The 17,785-nt window shown below is 33.1% G+C and overlaps 2 protein-coding genes across 2 annotated transcripts; both read left to right on the top strand.

Moving 5' to 3' along the window:
- Nucleotides 1-1,684: 1,684 nt before the first annotated feature.
- Nucleotides 1,685-3,190, top strand: LOC18043160. Its single transcript, XM_024183726.1, has 2 exons — nucleotides 1,685-2,223; nucleotides 2,608-3,190. The coding sequence occupies exons 1-2, from the start codon at nucleotides 1,685-1,687 to the stop codon at nucleotides 3,188-3,190; spliced, it is 1,122 nt and encodes a 373-aa protein (XP_024039494.1).
- Nucleotides 3,191-13,718: 10,528 nt separating this feature from the next.
- LOC112098112 (SH3 domain-containing protein 1-like) lies at nucleotides 13,719-15,109 on the top strand. Its single transcript, XM_024183727.1, has 5 exons — nucleotides 13,719-13,865; nucleotides 13,968-14,081; nucleotides 14,317-14,386; nucleotides 14,488-14,636; nucleotides 15,026-15,109. Exons 1-5 carry the CDS (start codon nucleotides 13,806-13,808, stop codon nucleotides 15,107-15,109), a joined length of 477 nt encoding a protein of 158 aa, XP_024039495.1. The 5' UTR covers nucleotides 13,719-13,805.
- The last annotated feature ends 2,676 nt before the right edge of the window (nucleotides 15,110-17,785 follow it).

The raw sequence follows: 17,785 nt of genomic DNA on the forward strand, positions 1-17,785 counted from the left end.
GATGATTATTACTCATGAATAGACTGGTTATAGCTACTGAGACCCTCTAATAGCCAATCTCTCCTTAACTAGTCGATAACCAAGGTACGACCATTGGTTATTTCCCTAATCAATAGACAACCCTAGATACGATCATAGAATTTAATCAATTGACAGCCTGAAAAACCAGAGAGACCCAAATCCTAATCAACACATATGATGATTCATTTAAATTAGATTGTTTATTCTCACAACACAACTCTCTGCTATGTTATTTGTCACAAGCATTAAATTCTTCATACGATGAATCCTTTAATTGACAATAGATTAAGTTGATAATTAAATAGTGGCCAATTACCTAATTAACAAACATAATCATGAAAATAATTTAGAGAATAAACAAATACCCAAAAAGCAATAAAACAATTAAAGCACAAGAAAGATCTCACAGTAGTGATGAATCAAAGCTTCATTATCCTTCAACTAGAAAAATAGGTTTAGTTCTTCATAGAGAGAAGAGAAAAATTAAATCTAGGGTTTCTTTCTTTTTCTCCAATCCAAAAAATCCCCCCTTTTTCACAATTGATTCCTCCCTTAAATACTCTCTCTCTCTTCTCTTTTAGAGTTCTATTTAAAATAAAATACTAATATCTAAAATATTAAATTCGTAATTACAAAAATAGCCAAAAATATAAAACACGTTAAACTAAAAACTGCAGGTCCGCAATTGACAGCACGCGCCCACGCCTTATCAACAAAGTTCTTCTGCCGCTCATAATTTCTCCAAGGGAACAATCATCCCTAAACATCATCTTGTAGCTCAATTTTATCACCAATCAATAGAATTGCACCTACAAAAGTAAATCACAGGTAAATCACTATTATTAAATGCAAAACATCGATATTAAGGGAAGTAAACAATGCAAAACTAGTGCATAAATTGCACTCTAACAACGAGATCAAAACATATTTGGAGTGCAGATATATATCAGCAACCGAAGCTTGCTAACGAATCTTCTAATTTGACATACATTAAAGAAAGCCGGCAGTTGAAAGATTGCCGTTCCATTTACCGGGAGAGCATACAGTAATATTCGAAGAATCCAAGTGCTTAGAAAATGTGCTTACCATACCTGGAATAGAAAAAACAAAGTTCACAGAATGGTTGCAGGCAAACAAGAATTATGATGATGCACGAGAGCTAACTTATTCTAATTTCCCTACATGTTGGGTATGGAATTCAAAAGACAAAACTTGGACTAGGAGAAAAAATGGCTTAGCAATTAGAAGAATTTACTTTGCACATCCTTCAAGTGGAGAACGATTTTATATGAGAATGTTGCTCAATTTTGTAAAAGGAAGCACTTCATTTGAAAGTACTAGAACAGTAAATGGAGTGACATATCCAACTTTTAAAGCTGCGTGCTATGCTTTGGGATTATTAGACGATGATAAAGAATGGATCGACTGCTTGACTGAAGCTGCAATATGGGCGACTGGAAATGAATTAAGACATCTTTTTGTCACGATACTCATTCATTGTCAGGTTTCTGATGCATCCCAACTTTGGAAATCTAATTATACTAGTTTATCATAAGGCATAACTTCATTGCAAAGGAAAAGATTCAGATTGAAAGATCTTCAGTTAACCGAGCAACAAGTTGAAGCATACACATTGTTGGAGATTGAAACTATCATGTTGAAAATGGGAAAAAGTTTAAGAGACATAGATGGAATGCCACTTCCTAATTCTTCTTTGATAAGAGATTCAGGTAACCGATTGGTCAATGAAGAGCTTGATTATGATCGTGATCAATTAAAGAAGTTGCATGAGAAATCATTTACTGCTCTAAATGCTTGCAAAAAATCAGCCTATGAAGCAATAATGCATTCTGTTGAGAATGAAGAAGGGTGTTTATTTTTTATCAATGGACATGGTGGTACTGGTAAAATATTTTTGTGGAATACAATTATTGCAAAGCTCATATCACATTCTAAAATAGTCTTGCCTGTTGCAACTTCAGGTATAGCAGCTTTGTTATTGCCTAATGGTAGGACAGCTCATTCGCGATTTCATATTCCTTTGGATGTGATAGCAGAGTGCACTTGTGAAATCCGACAAGGCACCTTATTAGCTGGACTTCTTATGAAAACTTCTTTGATCATTTGGGATGAAGCGCCTATGGCACATAAGTTCTGCTTTGAAGCTTTGGATAAGACCTTGAGAGATATTCTAAGAACAAGGTATGAAAATACTTCTATCAAACCTTTTTGAGGACTTACAATAGTATGTGGTGGTGATTTCCGTCAAATATTGCCAGTTGTGCCAAAGGGGACAAGAGCAGACATTGTTGACGCTTCACTTAACTCATCCTACTTATGGCCATTTTTCAAAATTTATGAGCTCAAACAAAATATGAGGCTCTATAATGGAAGCATGAGTGGCTCTGAGGCTGCTAAAATAGCTTCTTTTGACAAATGGTTGTTACAGATTGGAGATGGTTCATTATATGATGACATTGATAGAGAGTTAGTTAAACTACCTTCTGATATCTGTAAGAAACCATAAAAAAATCTAATGAAATCAATAGTCGACACTATCTACCCATCAATTCTACATAATTACAGTGATCCAACATATTTGAAAGAAAGAGCAATATTAACGCCAAAAAATGAAATGGTGCATGAATTGAACGAGATGATTATGAATATAATACCTGGTCAAGGGAGAACCTATTTTAGCTCAGACAGTATATGCAAAGCAAGCGCAAACACAAATGATGAAGATGTTCTGTATCCAACTGAATTTTTGAATAGTTTGAAATTCAATGGCATCCCTAATCATGACATACGACTTAAGGAAGGTGCTCCCGTAATGCTTCTCAGAAATCTAAATCAAATAGAAGGCCTATGTAACGGCACAAGATTGATTGTAACTCGTCTTAGTAAATGGTCCATTAGAGGTGACATCATTTCTGGAACAAATATTGGACAAAATGTCACAATTCCAAGAATTGTTATGTCTCCTAATGAATCAAGATGGCCATTCAAGCTTAACAGACGGCAACTTCCTTTGGCACCATGTTTTGCCATGACGATCAACAAAAGCCAAGGACAATCTCTTAAACATGTTGGCTTGTATCTCCCTAAGCAAGTATTCACACATGGTCAATTATATGTCGCCGTATCTCGAGTTACCACAAGAGAATGATTGACCATACTAAATGCTGATCAAGAGGTAGAAGACCGAACCTTCATAAAAAAACATTGTCTACAAAGAAGTATTTCAAAATATTCACACATTAGCTCACAAAATCAAGGTATCACATTTTTAGATTATATTTTAAAATTTAATTTATACATTGCAAGCTCTTACTTCACCCTATAATAATGATTTTTATTATGTGTTTTAATTATTCAGTAGACAAATGAATAAATCAAAGGAACTATCGAGACAGCAAAATGGTAGTTTGGTTGAGTTTTCCAAGCTATTATGGAGAATTTAATCGCCAAAGAACATAGTACGTGAAGAAGCATTCCTTTTTACATCAACTATTTCTCCTTTCATTCTCTCTAATCCATGGAGACATGGTTTATATACAGATAAAGAACATTTTGGCACTAGGTGTTGCTGATCCCCATTGGAACTTGCCATAGCTGCAAGCTTGATATAAACAACTGCTCACCTACGCAGCTACAAACGATGCAAAATAACTTACAGAAGTCTTTACATGTATTTTACTTATTTCTTTTATAATTCAACGCATTGCTAAGGATCCTCAATTACAAAATTTAATTTGGAACTTATCAACTACAAAAGGTATAAGGTCTGTACACCTAGACTATACACGTTAATATATATATTTAAAGTTAACAAAAAAATAGTTAACTTTCATAAATAACATTAGTTTTATAAGGCTACCTCATTTTAAAAAAAATCAATTTATATTTTTTATCAGTTTTATTGAGTATAAAGAAAGAAAAATTGATAATACTAAATTCATTTTCTAAAGCCGCGCGAAGCGCGGTTTTATTTCCTAGTATATATATAAAGCTGGGACTATAAGAGGTGATGTGACATCACCATTTCTCATCTTTGTATATTTTCTATTATCTAATAAATAGAGAATTTTTCTTTCAAATTTGGCTTTTCATCTTCTCATAATTAATTTGATTGTTATTACAATTATGTAAATGTTTTAATGAGGCATATTCTTTATAATGAACATCCAATGGGGAGTGTTATAAATTTATTAAAATAAATGTGGATGTTCATAACATATATCTCTTAGTCTCTCCACTATCTCTCATTAGCAACCTTTAGCTTCTCTGTAACTCCCACAATCTCACAAGGAATTATGATCCATAATTTTTCATTAATTTCATGGAGTGATTATGTAACTACAAAAGGAGAGCTCATCTTTTTGTTTTGTATACACAATTGGAATGAATAAAATCACTCTAAAATATATTCTCTCATTTTATTCTTTATCTTGCGTTGCTTCTTTATTTGTGTTGTTGGCTAATAGTTTTTTTTTTATTTAAACCACCCGGTTTCCGACGACCGCATTGGATACTTCTACTGCATTCAACATTTCTAATTTTTATTGGTTGATATACGTGTGAATGACAACACAATCCTCTGAGGTATTTTTTTAATTATTAATGTTTGTTAATCTTTAAGTGTATATTAGAAATTATTGATCCTTATGTTTTAACATATTTATGTTATTTTCCCATAATATTACAGATGTTGTCGGAAGTTTATGTGGTGTGGGTGATATTGAGATTGTTGGAGCTGGTTGGAAAAAAAGACATATAAAAGTTCTAAAAGATTAGCAAGTTGAATATAATTTGGAACTTATCAACAACTACAAAAGGTATAAGGTTTGTACACTTACTATACACATTAATATATATATATTTAAAGTTAACAAACAAATAATTAACTTTAATAAATAACATTAATTTTATAAGGTTGCCTCATCTTTAAAAAAAATCAATTCATATTTTTTATCAGTTTCATCAAGTGTAAAGTAAGAAAAAATGATAATACTAAATTATTTTTTTAAAGCCGCGTGAAATGCGGTTCTATTTTCTAGTAATTTATAAACCGAGGCCGGGCCCCAAGTCTTTTAATTTTCTTCCTTTCTTTCCATATTTGTCGTTGGGTTATAAACTTCCCCAATTCTACCTTTTATGTGCACGTGAATCATGACATACCCCTTGAGTCATGCTTTCAAGTTATAATTCCTTTCAATCTTTGCCACGGCTTCAAGTCTCAAAATCACACAGCAATACATCATAACCCGAAAATTTATAAATAATCAATAATATATAAATGTAATCATCTATTGAATCAGTTCATTATTTATTCGTATTGCAAGCATCACCCCTATCATTCATAGTTTTCACTTTTTAGTGATGTTCACAAAATCCTAACCATACTATGCAATTGAGATATGATCAATAACACTTTGATAACATATTTTAAAAAACATAAATTCTTCTATAAAAAGTCATTATTCTGGGGGTTAATTTCCATAGGTTTCTATTAGTTAATTTTTTCCAACTATTTTTGATGAAATTAGATAGATTTGCCTTCATATTTGGGGCAAATAGTTTCAGCGAATCATGAATAAGCTTCCACACATTTTAGAAATCTTATCTTTTTTAATTTTATACTTTTTCTTTAATTTGCATTTTGGTTCACATGACCAAAAATTAAGTTCCATGCGTTTTTCAATTTGTGGAAATTCAGTTTTTTTTTTTTGTGGAAATTTCGGTGGAGTCAATATGGCTAGAAATTCGTAGAAGGATGAATCAAAATACTCAATTATTGTTGTAGACTTGTAAGGCAGCTAACGGAGTCCACACGTTTCAATGTTTGTTTACAGTTCAGCTTTCCCTTTGATTAGTTATCAAAATAGAAACATGATTATCAATTTCAACTGTATGTCTTTCATGCCTTAACTTTCTTCCTTTCTTTCCAAATTTCTCATTTTGCTTTAATTTTCCACAATTTACCTCCACGAATTGATTGACCTGTTACCCACCACACTTCAATACTAATAATAATAAATAAATTCTTCAAGCAATTGACATTTGACCCACCCCACTTCAATAATAATGCTAATGGGACATCATAAATTCTTCTATTCAAATATAATACTCATGACTTTGACGGCCGAAACATGTTTCATGGCACAAATAATGACGGTTTTGTTTGAGGTACGGTGGAGGTGTCTATTCAAATATTTGAAGCCAGCCCCTCGTTTTATCTAAACCACAAGCAGGCTCAGCCGAAATTGTTTAATATTTTTATTTTTTCAAGAAACTCTCACTATAAGGCTTATGTGAAAATTTGGTTGACAGTTTATGTATTTAATTATTTATTTTACCACACATGTCATGTGTAGGTTTTATTTACCTTGAGCAGTGGTCAATGCATTAGACCCAAGATAAAGTGTGTTGAGGTAGGGGAATTAATGATCGCATTAGCTGTAGCACCTATCTTCAATCTCTAATTTTAACTTTCTATAGATGAAGTGTTTTCAAATTCCTCAAATGTCTGTAATCTGTTTAATAATTGAAGAAAGTTAAAATTCATTTTCTAAATTTAAGGTTAAACTCCCAATAAAAAATTTTATTTTCATTCAATATTGTCATTAGATGGTAATCACTTTGTACGAGAGATTCCAAAAAATTTGTCTCATTGCTCCTCACTAGAAAGATTGTATCTTAGTGATAATAATCTCTTGGTAGGATTTCACAATGGTTGGATAATCTTTCAACATTACAACATTTTATAATGCTCAAGAAACACATTCTTGAAGGTCTTATTTCAATGGAGTTTTATCAGCTTGATTCTCTTCAAATTTTGGACATTTCAAACAATAATGTATTTAAGAGTTTATTATCTTGTTTACATAAAAATATATGCCTATAGGCAGGTAAAAGAAGGTACATTTTTTAATTACTCTTCCTTAGGGACATCATATCTTAGCTATAGCCACTTGAATGAGATCATTTCAAGTTGGGTTGATAGGCTTTCTCAAGCAAGCCACTTCATACTGACCCACAATAATCTTAAAGATGAAGTATCTGCTCAGTTGTGCCGATTGAACCAATTGCTATTGATAAATCATGCTGATAACAGTCTTTCCAGCCATATTCTTCATTGCTTAAACAAGTGAACTTGTTTCATTGAGAGAGTAGTGAAACAAGGAAAAAAAAAAGTTTTGACTTTTATCAGTTAGTTGACTGTTAAGTAAAAAGTATGCAAATATCATTTTATACTTTAGATTGTTAAAAACTAATGGAAAAATAACGTCATTTGAGGATAAATTGAAATTTTCATACTTTTAAAAAGTAAAGTGAAAATTATCATTCTAAGTGTGGATAAATTAAAGTTACACTCATAAAAAACACATCTAATAATTTATACACCAAGGCAGGCCCAAGTCTTTCAATTTTCTTCCTTTCTTACCATACTTATCGTCCTGTAATAAATTTCCACAGTTCTACCTTTTTTGTACACATGATTCATGACATACTCCATGAGTCATGCTTTCAAGTTATAATTCCTTTCAATATTTGCCACGTTTGCAAGTTTCAAAATCACATAGTAATATGTCATAACAAGTCCGAAAATTCATAAATAATCAATAATATATAAAAGGAAATTATCCACCGTCTATCCGTTTTTTCAACTTTTTCAAAAATACACAATTTTTTTTTTTTTTGCTGGAATCCACCTGAAGTTACATTTCTTTTCACTTTTCCACTTCCGTTTGGAATCCGTTAAGGAAATTAAGGGAATATTGTTAAATGACTTTTTTACCCTCAAATGTAAAAGATAATTTATCCATCGACCACTTGTTTTTTCGTATTTTTTCAGAAATACACAATTCTTAATTTTTTTTTTGCTGACCTCCACTCGAAGTTGTATTGTTTTACACCTATCCACCACTGTGTCGTTGTAAAATGATGATTTACCCTTATAATGTTAGCAAAGTTATAACGGTCTCCAAACGGAAGTGGAAAAGTGAAAAGAAATGTAATTTCAGGTGGATTCCAGCAAAAAAAAAAAAGAATTGTGTATTTTTGAAAAGCAGTGAAAAACGGGTGGATGGTGGATAATTTCCCATATATAAATATGATCATCAATTGAATTTGAATCAGTTCGTTATTTGTTCATATTGCAAACATCACCTCTATCATTCATAGTTTTCACTTTTTAGTGATGTTCACAAAATCCTAACCACACTAAGCAATTGATATTCAATCAAAGACACTTTGATAACATATTTTAAAAAACATAAATTCTTCTATAAAAAGTCATTATTCTAGGGGTTAATTTCTGTAGGTTTCTATTATTTAATTTTTTTCCAATTATGTTTTATGAAATTAGAAGATTTGTCTTCATATCTAGGGTACTTAGTTTTAGTAAATTATGCATCACCTTCCACACATTTTAGAAAGATGATCTTTTTTTTAATTTTATACTTTTCTTTCATTTACTTTTTGGTTCATAGGGCCAAAATTTAAGTTCCATGCATATGCATTTTGTGGAAATTCAGTTTTTATTTTTTTATTTTGTGGAAATTTCGGTGGACTCAATACGGCTAGAAATTCTTAGAAGGATGAATCTAGGGCAGCTAGCAGAGTCTACGAGTTTTAATGTTTGTTTACAGTTCAATTTTCCATTTGATTAGTTAACAAAATAGAAACATGATTATCAATTTCAACTATAGTTCTTTCATGCCCTTAACTTTCTTCCTTCCTTTCCATAAATTCTCATTTTGCTTTAATTTTTCACAATTCTACCTTGGATGGTGTTGATTCAAATTTTTTCTCAATGTACAATGATTGATTTGTGTTTCGGACATTCTTCTAAATCGAGTTCTGTGGCATATTTTTTTCCTTGAGGCGAGTGTCTCAAATCATATGTCTCCTTGTGGTTAATTATTTTGTAAAAAGAAACAATTATCAAAGGGTGCCGACATGCCGGCAATAACCCTCCGACACTCAAGTTAGTTCTTTTTACTCAAGTTTTAAAGAGAGAGAATCTAGAGCAAGATGGGCAGAGTTTTGCTCGCATTTTATGCCTTTTTTCCTCTTACTTTCAAATGCCGGTCTTGGCCTTTATATAGACAACTTAGAGTCAATTGGAGAGATTATGTGGCACTTTTCTTGTGACAAGTGTCAGCCAAAGTCCATGCATGGCGACATATATTCATATGTGTCAATACTTGCTCATGACAAATAATCTTTGGACATTTGTCATGTTTTTGGGCTATTAACCTTTAATGGACTTTAGCTTAAATTCGGCACTTATATTGGTTTCTTACAAAGAGGATTGATTTTGCAACATTTTGCCCATAAGCACATTCCGCAAAATGTTTGTTAGCCAGTAGGTGTTGAGTGTTAGAAAATGTATATTTATAAAGGAGAAAATCATCATTTTACATTTCAAGTTTTACTAACAATCCTTACTTTTATGTATTTAAGCTTCTTGCAATTTAATTATGTGTGTTTGATTTTAATTAAGTATTTTATGTATTTTAGGGGCATCATGGTTATTTCACAATAAACGAGAGATCAGACGGCAAAACGAATATCACTTTTGAACTTAGGACGGTCGAAAACCTTAGGAGGAGCATAAAAGAAAAAATGGCACTATTCACATGTACGGTATTATTCACGTGTACGGTACTGTTTACGTTACTGTTCATAATACTGTTCACATAGACGGATTGATGACGTGGCATTGACTGATGAGGTGTCACGATCCTGTTGGGCTAAAATTCTTATGTACTGTTGATGGTGACGTGGCAGCATATCAGTAGACGAAAAAATCTCGCGTACGGTACATGCATCACACAGGATTATTTTCAACCAAACCGCGTCACTGTTCAACCCAGGTCAAACCGTGTTACTGTTCATCCACGTGGTCAAACCGCGTACTGTTGACTGATGACGTGGCGCAATCCTGAGCGTCCAAACTGTTTTTAATCCGATAGCCATGATTTACTTCATGTATCTATAAAAAGGGGGCCTCTCCCCCCTAATTGGATAGCTCTGAATCCATTTTTGGGATCCATTTTTTGTAATTCCTTCTCCATTTTGTATTTTCTACATATTTTAATAATTCCCATTTTGCCCCTAGTTCAATTATGAGTGGCTAATTTTCTTTCAAGCTTGGGTTGAAGGTGAAGTCTCAACATGTGTCATGGGCTTAATTTGGTAGATTTACTTTCTCTTCCCATCTAATTTTTGTGGATGTTTTGACTTCTCGTCGACAAATAATACTAATCTTGTCTAGTACCGCCTTGGTTTCACCGGCTCCGTAGTACAAGGTTATTATTATTTGGCACGATAAGCCCTTAGCACCATATTGATTAGAGTGTGGTTTATGAGGTGTGGATTTCCCCCTTATGATTTAATTGATATTAATAAGGAATATTTAGCCCATGGTACATGTTGATACGGATTCAGATACCCAAGTACGTCATTTCAATAGAATTCTCTTCAATTTATTCTCGCCATTTCAATTCCAATTTTAGAATTTATTCTCGCCATTTTAATTTAAATTTTAGCATATTCCAAATCATTTCCACCACAAATCCAATCACCCATTTACAAAATTAATTCTACACACAATTAAAATCCACCTCCTCGTGGGATCGACACTCGTCACCATTAGTCTATACTACAATAGATTCGTGCGTTTGCGAGTACATTAAAATTTGCACAGCAGTAGGCTCGCTCCGTGGAATGTTTGTTGGCCCGTTGGCACATTCCATAAAATGCATATATTTGCCCGTATGCACATATTGTAGAATGTATATTTCTTCGTAGGCGCAATCTGCCCGTAGCCGCCATCCGTAGAATGTGTATTTGTCCATAGGCCTATTGCATAGAATGTGTGTTTGCCTGTAGACCCATTCCGTAGAATGTGCATTTGCCCGTACGCCCATTTCGTAGAATGTGTATTTGCCCGTAGGCTCATTCTATAGAATGTATATTTGCCCGTAGGTGCACTCCGAGTAGCTCATGTGCTCTTAGAAATATTTTTGAAGTGTCTAGATCATGAACGGACCTAGGTCATTTTTTGTGAGGAATGGACCTAGGTCGTTCTTTGTAAAAAATAGACCTAGGTCCTTCTTTGTTGAATCATGCCTTTGGCACTTTGTGAAGACTCGTAAGGAATGGACTTAGGTCATTCTTTGTAAGCAATGAACGTAGATCATTCTTTAAGACTTAGGTTTTTCTATGATAAATCACGCTTTTGGCTTTTTGTCGTGTCTTGCATTTAGACACTTTAGTTAGAATTGTAAATACCTTGGCCATTCTTATAGAGAACACACATGGGTTATTTTATATAAAATAATTTTATTGGGCCTATATTTTTTGTGGGTTTTGGACCTTTCATAATTTGGGCTAACAGAGGCCCCCGAAGTCTTACTTTTCAATTTTGAGAAGTGAGACTTTTTTTGTACTTTTTTTTAGGCTTTTCTTTGGCTTTTCTTATTACAAATTAAATTTTAAGGCTTGAAATTTCTCTAAGGCACCTATCCTATTAAAATTAGTCTACAACCAATCTCACATACTTCATTTAATGATTTGTAGCTCTCTACAATCTATCTTAATTTAACAATTATTGAAAAGTATAAAAATAAGGAGTTAGTAAAAGTATCATTTAAAAAGAGATACTTGACTTTTTCTAAATAGTATGTGAGAATTTTCTGACAATTCTTTGGCGAGCTACTGTTGAAGCTCTTCGAGTGCTCATCGATCTAAGAAGCAATGCCAAATCTTTTCCTGAAAGGTCATCTTTGAAACTGAATTGCTTCAATGGTAAACATTTTTGTAGATAGCGATCCCAGTCAATTCTCATATATACTTACCCTTAGGCATTTTGGTTGAGATCAACCAAAGCTGTAGTCAACATCCGCCCTTGGAAGATTTAGTCAATAGTTGCCCCTAAGCTTTTTGACATTGGCTTTAAGGTGTTTCTCGTCAACACTAACTCTCGGACGTTTTTATCTAAAACATGTCATTAGGTGTTTCAGACAATCATTTGCCTTTTAATGTTTCACTTAGAATATTTTCCCTCAGGTCTATTATTATAATTCGCTTGTGGACGGTTTCCTTCAAAAATTAATTTGAAGTAATTGGACCTAGGTCATCCTTTAAAAGAAAGGACCTAGGCCCTTTTATCATAATTTACTCGTGGGCAGTTTCGTAGAACTTAGCCCGTAAGCATTCTCTTTAGAATGATTTTTCTAAGAATTGGACCTAGGTCATTTTTTACAAGAATGGACCTAGGTCTTTTTATTATAATTCGCATGTGGGCACTTTTTATAGAATACTAATTCTAAGTGATTGGACCTAGATCATTCTTTGAAAGAAAGGACCTATATCTTTTTATCATAATTCAGCCATATATGGTTTCCTTAGAAGATTAATTCTAAGTAATTTGACGTAGGTCTCTTTATTATAATCCGCCCGTAGGCACTTTCCTTAGAAAATTGATTTTAAGTAATTGGGCTTAAGTCTCTTTTTAAAGGAAATGACGTAGGTCTCTTTTTAAATTGATTCTAACTTTGTCACTACTTTGATTGCATCAAGTGATGAATAATGTCGTAATCAGAATTTTCAAGGGGGTATTTGGGAATATTGCCCCCTTCAGAGTTTTAAAAGCCAGAGAAAGAAGACTTTTTGTATTGTATGGTACCATGGTATGCCCCGTATGCCTTTCTTAATGATAAAGTAGCAGATTCTCCTTCAATTTAATTTCTTTTTGTTCCAAGCCAAAATAAAAAAATTTCTGCTCACTAGCCGTACTCTGTTCTTGATGAACATTAGGAGGCAGTTCAAGACATGGATTCTCAAAGTCAATTGTATCGATGATACTTGGGTGTGTATGACATTTTTATTAATAATTTTAATCATTCATTGATAAATTCTTCTATTAACAAAAATAATTTCTCCAAAATTAATTTTTCTACTCGCAGACCATACTTTGTTCTTGATGAACATTAGTTGGTACTTCAAAACGTGGATCCTCAAGTCAAAACGGTAAATTTTTTTCATCAGTGAATCATTAACTAAACAAGTGATCTTAGATTTCATTCTTGTGTCTATGATATGTGGGTGTGACTGACATTTGAGGAACAATTACAAGAGTGAAAAAGGAGAATACATAATATATTCAACCACTAAAAATAAAAGTCATTTTTATTTTATTCCATCTTACTCGAATTTGATACAACTAGTGGGTGTGTTGTAACTAATCTTATTTGTCCCTTTGAAATAACCGATAATAATCTTATCACCGAATGTTTAACAGACTCGTAACGTCATAACGTAACTACCACGTCAAGCAAACACGTGGACTCAGCCGTGAACTACAACCGCATAACCGTTACATATATAGACTAGTATGAAGCGGTGGAGTTAAAGCAAGCGTTTAAGAAGTGATTTAAGCTGATGCAAGCGTAAAGTATGAGACGAATAAAACAACATACAATTCAACAAAAGTCTAACATGCCCTGTTCAAACTTATAATTTTCTACTATTACCTTACCCGACAATACAATCCAAGTAGCTGGCAGCCACACCGCAAACTTCCACTATCATCTTCTCCTTTCAAACTTATAATTTTCTTTTTTCTTTTTTATTTTCTGGAAAGAGCTGGCTTTCCTTGATTTTTGCTTTTTGTCAACAATTATTCATGCCTTTTTATTTTTCTCCATCACACTTTTTTTCTTTCCCAACTTCCACGAGCTGAGCCGTCGTCGCTTTTTGAAAGAAACAGTATGGAAGCTATCAAGAAACAGGCAATCAAGCTCCGAGAACAAGTCGCCAAGCAGCAGCAAGTCCGTTTCTTTTCTTTTTTTGTTTTTAAATTATTTAGACTTTTAATTAGTGAAATTTCTCGATTTTATTTATTTTTCATTAGTTTTTTATGGTTTGTACAGGCAGTATTGAAGCATCTGCTCCATCTTGGCATTGAAAATGTTGCGGTTGATAAAGCTGACATTGAGTGTCACCAACAACTTCAAAATCTATACAATTCCACCAGGGCAGCTAAGGCACCATCCTCCTTTAGCTAATAATAAGACTCTGTTTGATATTGATTTATTGTGGCTTTTGGTAATTAGATATGATTTTTAAATAATAATTTTGTCAAATATGGTACAAACAACTGTATTTTCTAGACTGAAGTTGCAAGTATTTACCAACGGAGCTTAATGTATGTTGAACAATTATGATGGTTTGTATGGTTTTATCTGAACAATAATTTGGAATATATGCTCTGTAGCGCAGCATTTTCAGAGGAATATTGTCCGTGGCGTTGAAGGGTTTGTTGCAGTAAGCTTGAAACAAATGGAAATATGTTGTTTGTTTGCTCTTGCTCTTGTTATAATATTTGATTTTTTTTTATTTATTTTCTTGACTAGTTCTTGTGTACAATATTTTTGTATTCAAATATTGTAGCGAGAAAGTTGGCCGAAGATTGTTGCAAGTATGGAGCGGAGAATCAAAGTGACAATTCTTGCGTTGCAAGAGCTGCTCTTCAATTTGGCACTTCACATGATTTGATGGAAAATGAGAGGGAAACTTTGCTTGGGATTCTTCATGATCAGGTTAGTTCATCCCTAACTAGAAAATAATTCAAATATAGAAAATTATATGTAAATTACTACGGAAACTATTATCTTCTCATAAGGAAATTTAGTTCTAAGATATTGAATAAAAGAATCCATTTTAAAGTTACAACTCTGAAATATTTAATGTTTTATATTAAAATCATTGCTAGTGACATCCATGACTTGATAGTTTTATTGGTTCAAATGTTGAAGAGACCTTGTACTTCTTACATCACTAGCGAAGACTGGCGTGGGACAAGTTATTGGCCGTGAGTTCTCTCAATTGACTCCAAGCATTTTGGATAAAGACATTTGCATCTGTAGTAAAATCAAATCCATGAGACTGAAGGATGCATGGGGAAGTCTTACAACCTTTATTTGCATAGGTAGATGCTGAGAAAACATATCATCAACACGTTATTGATATTTTAGAGAAGTTGTATGCGGAGGTTTGGGACTATGCATTTTAACTTGCTTGTCCCCATCTATCTATTCCTTGGAGCGTTCTCTTCTTGCTATTTTCGTCTCACTTATGCAAAAGAATAATTGTGACTTTTTAGTCCCTTCCAACCCTTGCTACTTGAATTAGATGATCCTATAGGAGCAATCAAATGAGTCCTCCTCGCAACATGTGACTTTCGAAATGGATGTACATGCCTCATGTGTCTATCAGAGTACTGATTCAAATGGAGCTGATTTGCAAACGCATATTAATCAGAATGACGTCTACTTTATAGCAAAAGTAAGGCTCCTGCTCTCTTGCATAGGTGAAAGTCCCTCTATTGCCCTCCTCCTGGAAAATCTTAAGAAATAAGATGCGCACAAAATTGAATGCTGTCTTTTAAGATTTTTTTTTTTAAAAAAAAAGAATTTTGTTGTATTTTACCATGAAAGTTGTTAATTTACTGAATTACAAACTTATCAATTAATTTGATGTTGCACAGTCTTTTTCTTAACATATTGCATTCATATTTTAATTTTGGAGCAATAAAATTTTTTTTCTACTATCACTACCATCTGGGCAGGTATTTGTATTATTGCACAACATCTACGGAAGTAGTGATTAGTCTTAAAAGTTGAAGATGTCTGTCTGTATCCTTTCATCCTAGATAAATTGTCATATGATCGTAGGACAAATTGTAATTATTTTTTAAAATTTATTAGTTAACACCTTGAAAATTCTTTTCCCCCAAATAAAATTACTCTAAAAGTGTCCAAATGTGGTGCTGAGGAAGCCATTCTTAGGAAACTTTATTTAGGAGAACAGGACTTTTAAGCATGAGGTTTAGCAAACACCAATGAATTAAAAAAGCGATAGATGTCGGATGAGCTAGATAGAATGCATGGGCTAGAAATATCATGTGTCTCTACTATCAATATCTTAGCAACATCAAAGCTGAGTTAGGCATGCCAAAGAAAGGCAAACCACTGAAAGTTGTGTAGCCACTCACGACGTAGCAGGTGATGTAAAGTCTTGATATTGCTTATAGATACAAGACTGATAGCTCAACATCCCTCTTTTTGAGATTTTCTCTTAAGTTAGATGGGCCTTTTTATGATTATGTCTGAATTATGATTCTCCTTACTTGGTTTACCTAGAAAAACTATGTTTATATGGATGTGACTTGGGGGCAATCTATGTATTTGATGATAAATCTGGCCGAGAAAACTTAAATTATTAGGCAGAGGAAATTGACTGACCATAAGCTGTCATGTTAAATCCATCACTTAAAAGATGTCGGTCACTTGGAATCCCCATTATCTATGACTTTCTTGTGCATAGGCCATGTTTTGTGGAGAGCAGTCAAAATTTCAGATTTAAAATCTTATCCATAATTTAAAAATGGAATTTTGTTTCTAATATATCTTTGTTGGCCATAATCATTGTAGTTACAATGAACGCTGCTGCTACTGCTGCTGCTTTTGTTATGCTTTTTTAAAGATTAAGTTCTATTTATCCTAGTATCTTATAGGTTATACATCCATTTGACGCTCAAGCAAATGGGGAGCTAAGTCTTTCAATTGATGATTATGTTGTGGTTCGCCAGGTACTTTCCCCTCTAAATAACAACACAGAGATTTTTCTACTATGCTATTAACTTATCCTTCTAACAACTTATGATATGTGGAATTTAGAACTAATGCTTATACTAATTTGATGTTCAAAGCACATGGCATTTTGTTCTTAAAATTTTGATTGAAAAGCAATGAGTTAACATATGATGGTTGGTTTTCTTTCTTCCTACCATATATTCCCTTTTATATTGAAGTGCAAATCAGAATATAGTAGGGTTGCTAGCTCAGTTCTAAACCACCCAGTTTACCCTTATAGATATGTGAATTTATATCTTGTTATGCTTCCATGGTTAATGTTGTTATTTCAGTGATCACAACTAATTCACTCCTCCTACGTAAAAGAATTAGTTTTCCCCTTAGGTCTTTGAACGGTCAACTTTTGTTTAATTCACTGTTTTAGTTATAACTTCTCAAGGTGGCTCTTATGGATGGTCGGAAGGTGAATGCAAGGGCCAAGTTGGTTGGTTTCCCTCGGCATACATAGAAAGACAAGAAAAAGCCCCAGCTAGAAGGATATCAGAAACAAACTCCTCACCCAAATGTGATGCGACTTCTTAATAAACTCTTGCCAAGTATCTATATGTTCTTTTTCCTGTATTATATTGCCATTTTAGTTTATAGAACGACTGCGACAATTGATAAGTGGTTTGATTGCTTCTCTTAATGAAATCTTACTAAGCTCCAAGTAATATGTGCGATCATATGCATTTTAATATTTGTATTTATCTCCTAGTTGAGGAGAATATTTGTAGTAACAACTGTGTTTCCAAATTGCCAAAAAAAAAAAAATACACATCATGTTTAGCAACAAATTTTTACTATTATTTCTTCCCAGTTTTAATTTACTTTCTCCGTGAATTGAATGTTATATTAGTAGCTTGATCAGAAAGTAACTCATATCAATCAAACTACCTTGATGCAAGAGATTGAATTTAGAATTTCTCTATCTTTGTGAAACTTTCCAATCATAATGTTATGAAATATGTGGGCATGAACTTTTTAATTTCTAGTTGCATTTGGAGTATGTATGATATAATCTGAATCACTTGCATAATGTTCTTCATCTTCCA

The sequence above is a fragment of the Citrus clementina genome, unplaced genomic scaffold, assembly GCF_000493195.1.
Source record: "Citrus clementina cultivar Clemenules unplaced genomic scaffold, Citrus_clementina_v1.0 scaffold_5, whole genome shotgun sequence".
In the NCBI taxonomy this organism is placed as follows: Eukaryota; Viridiplantae; Streptophyta; class Magnoliopsida; order Sapindales; family Rutaceae; genus Citrus; species Citrus x clementina.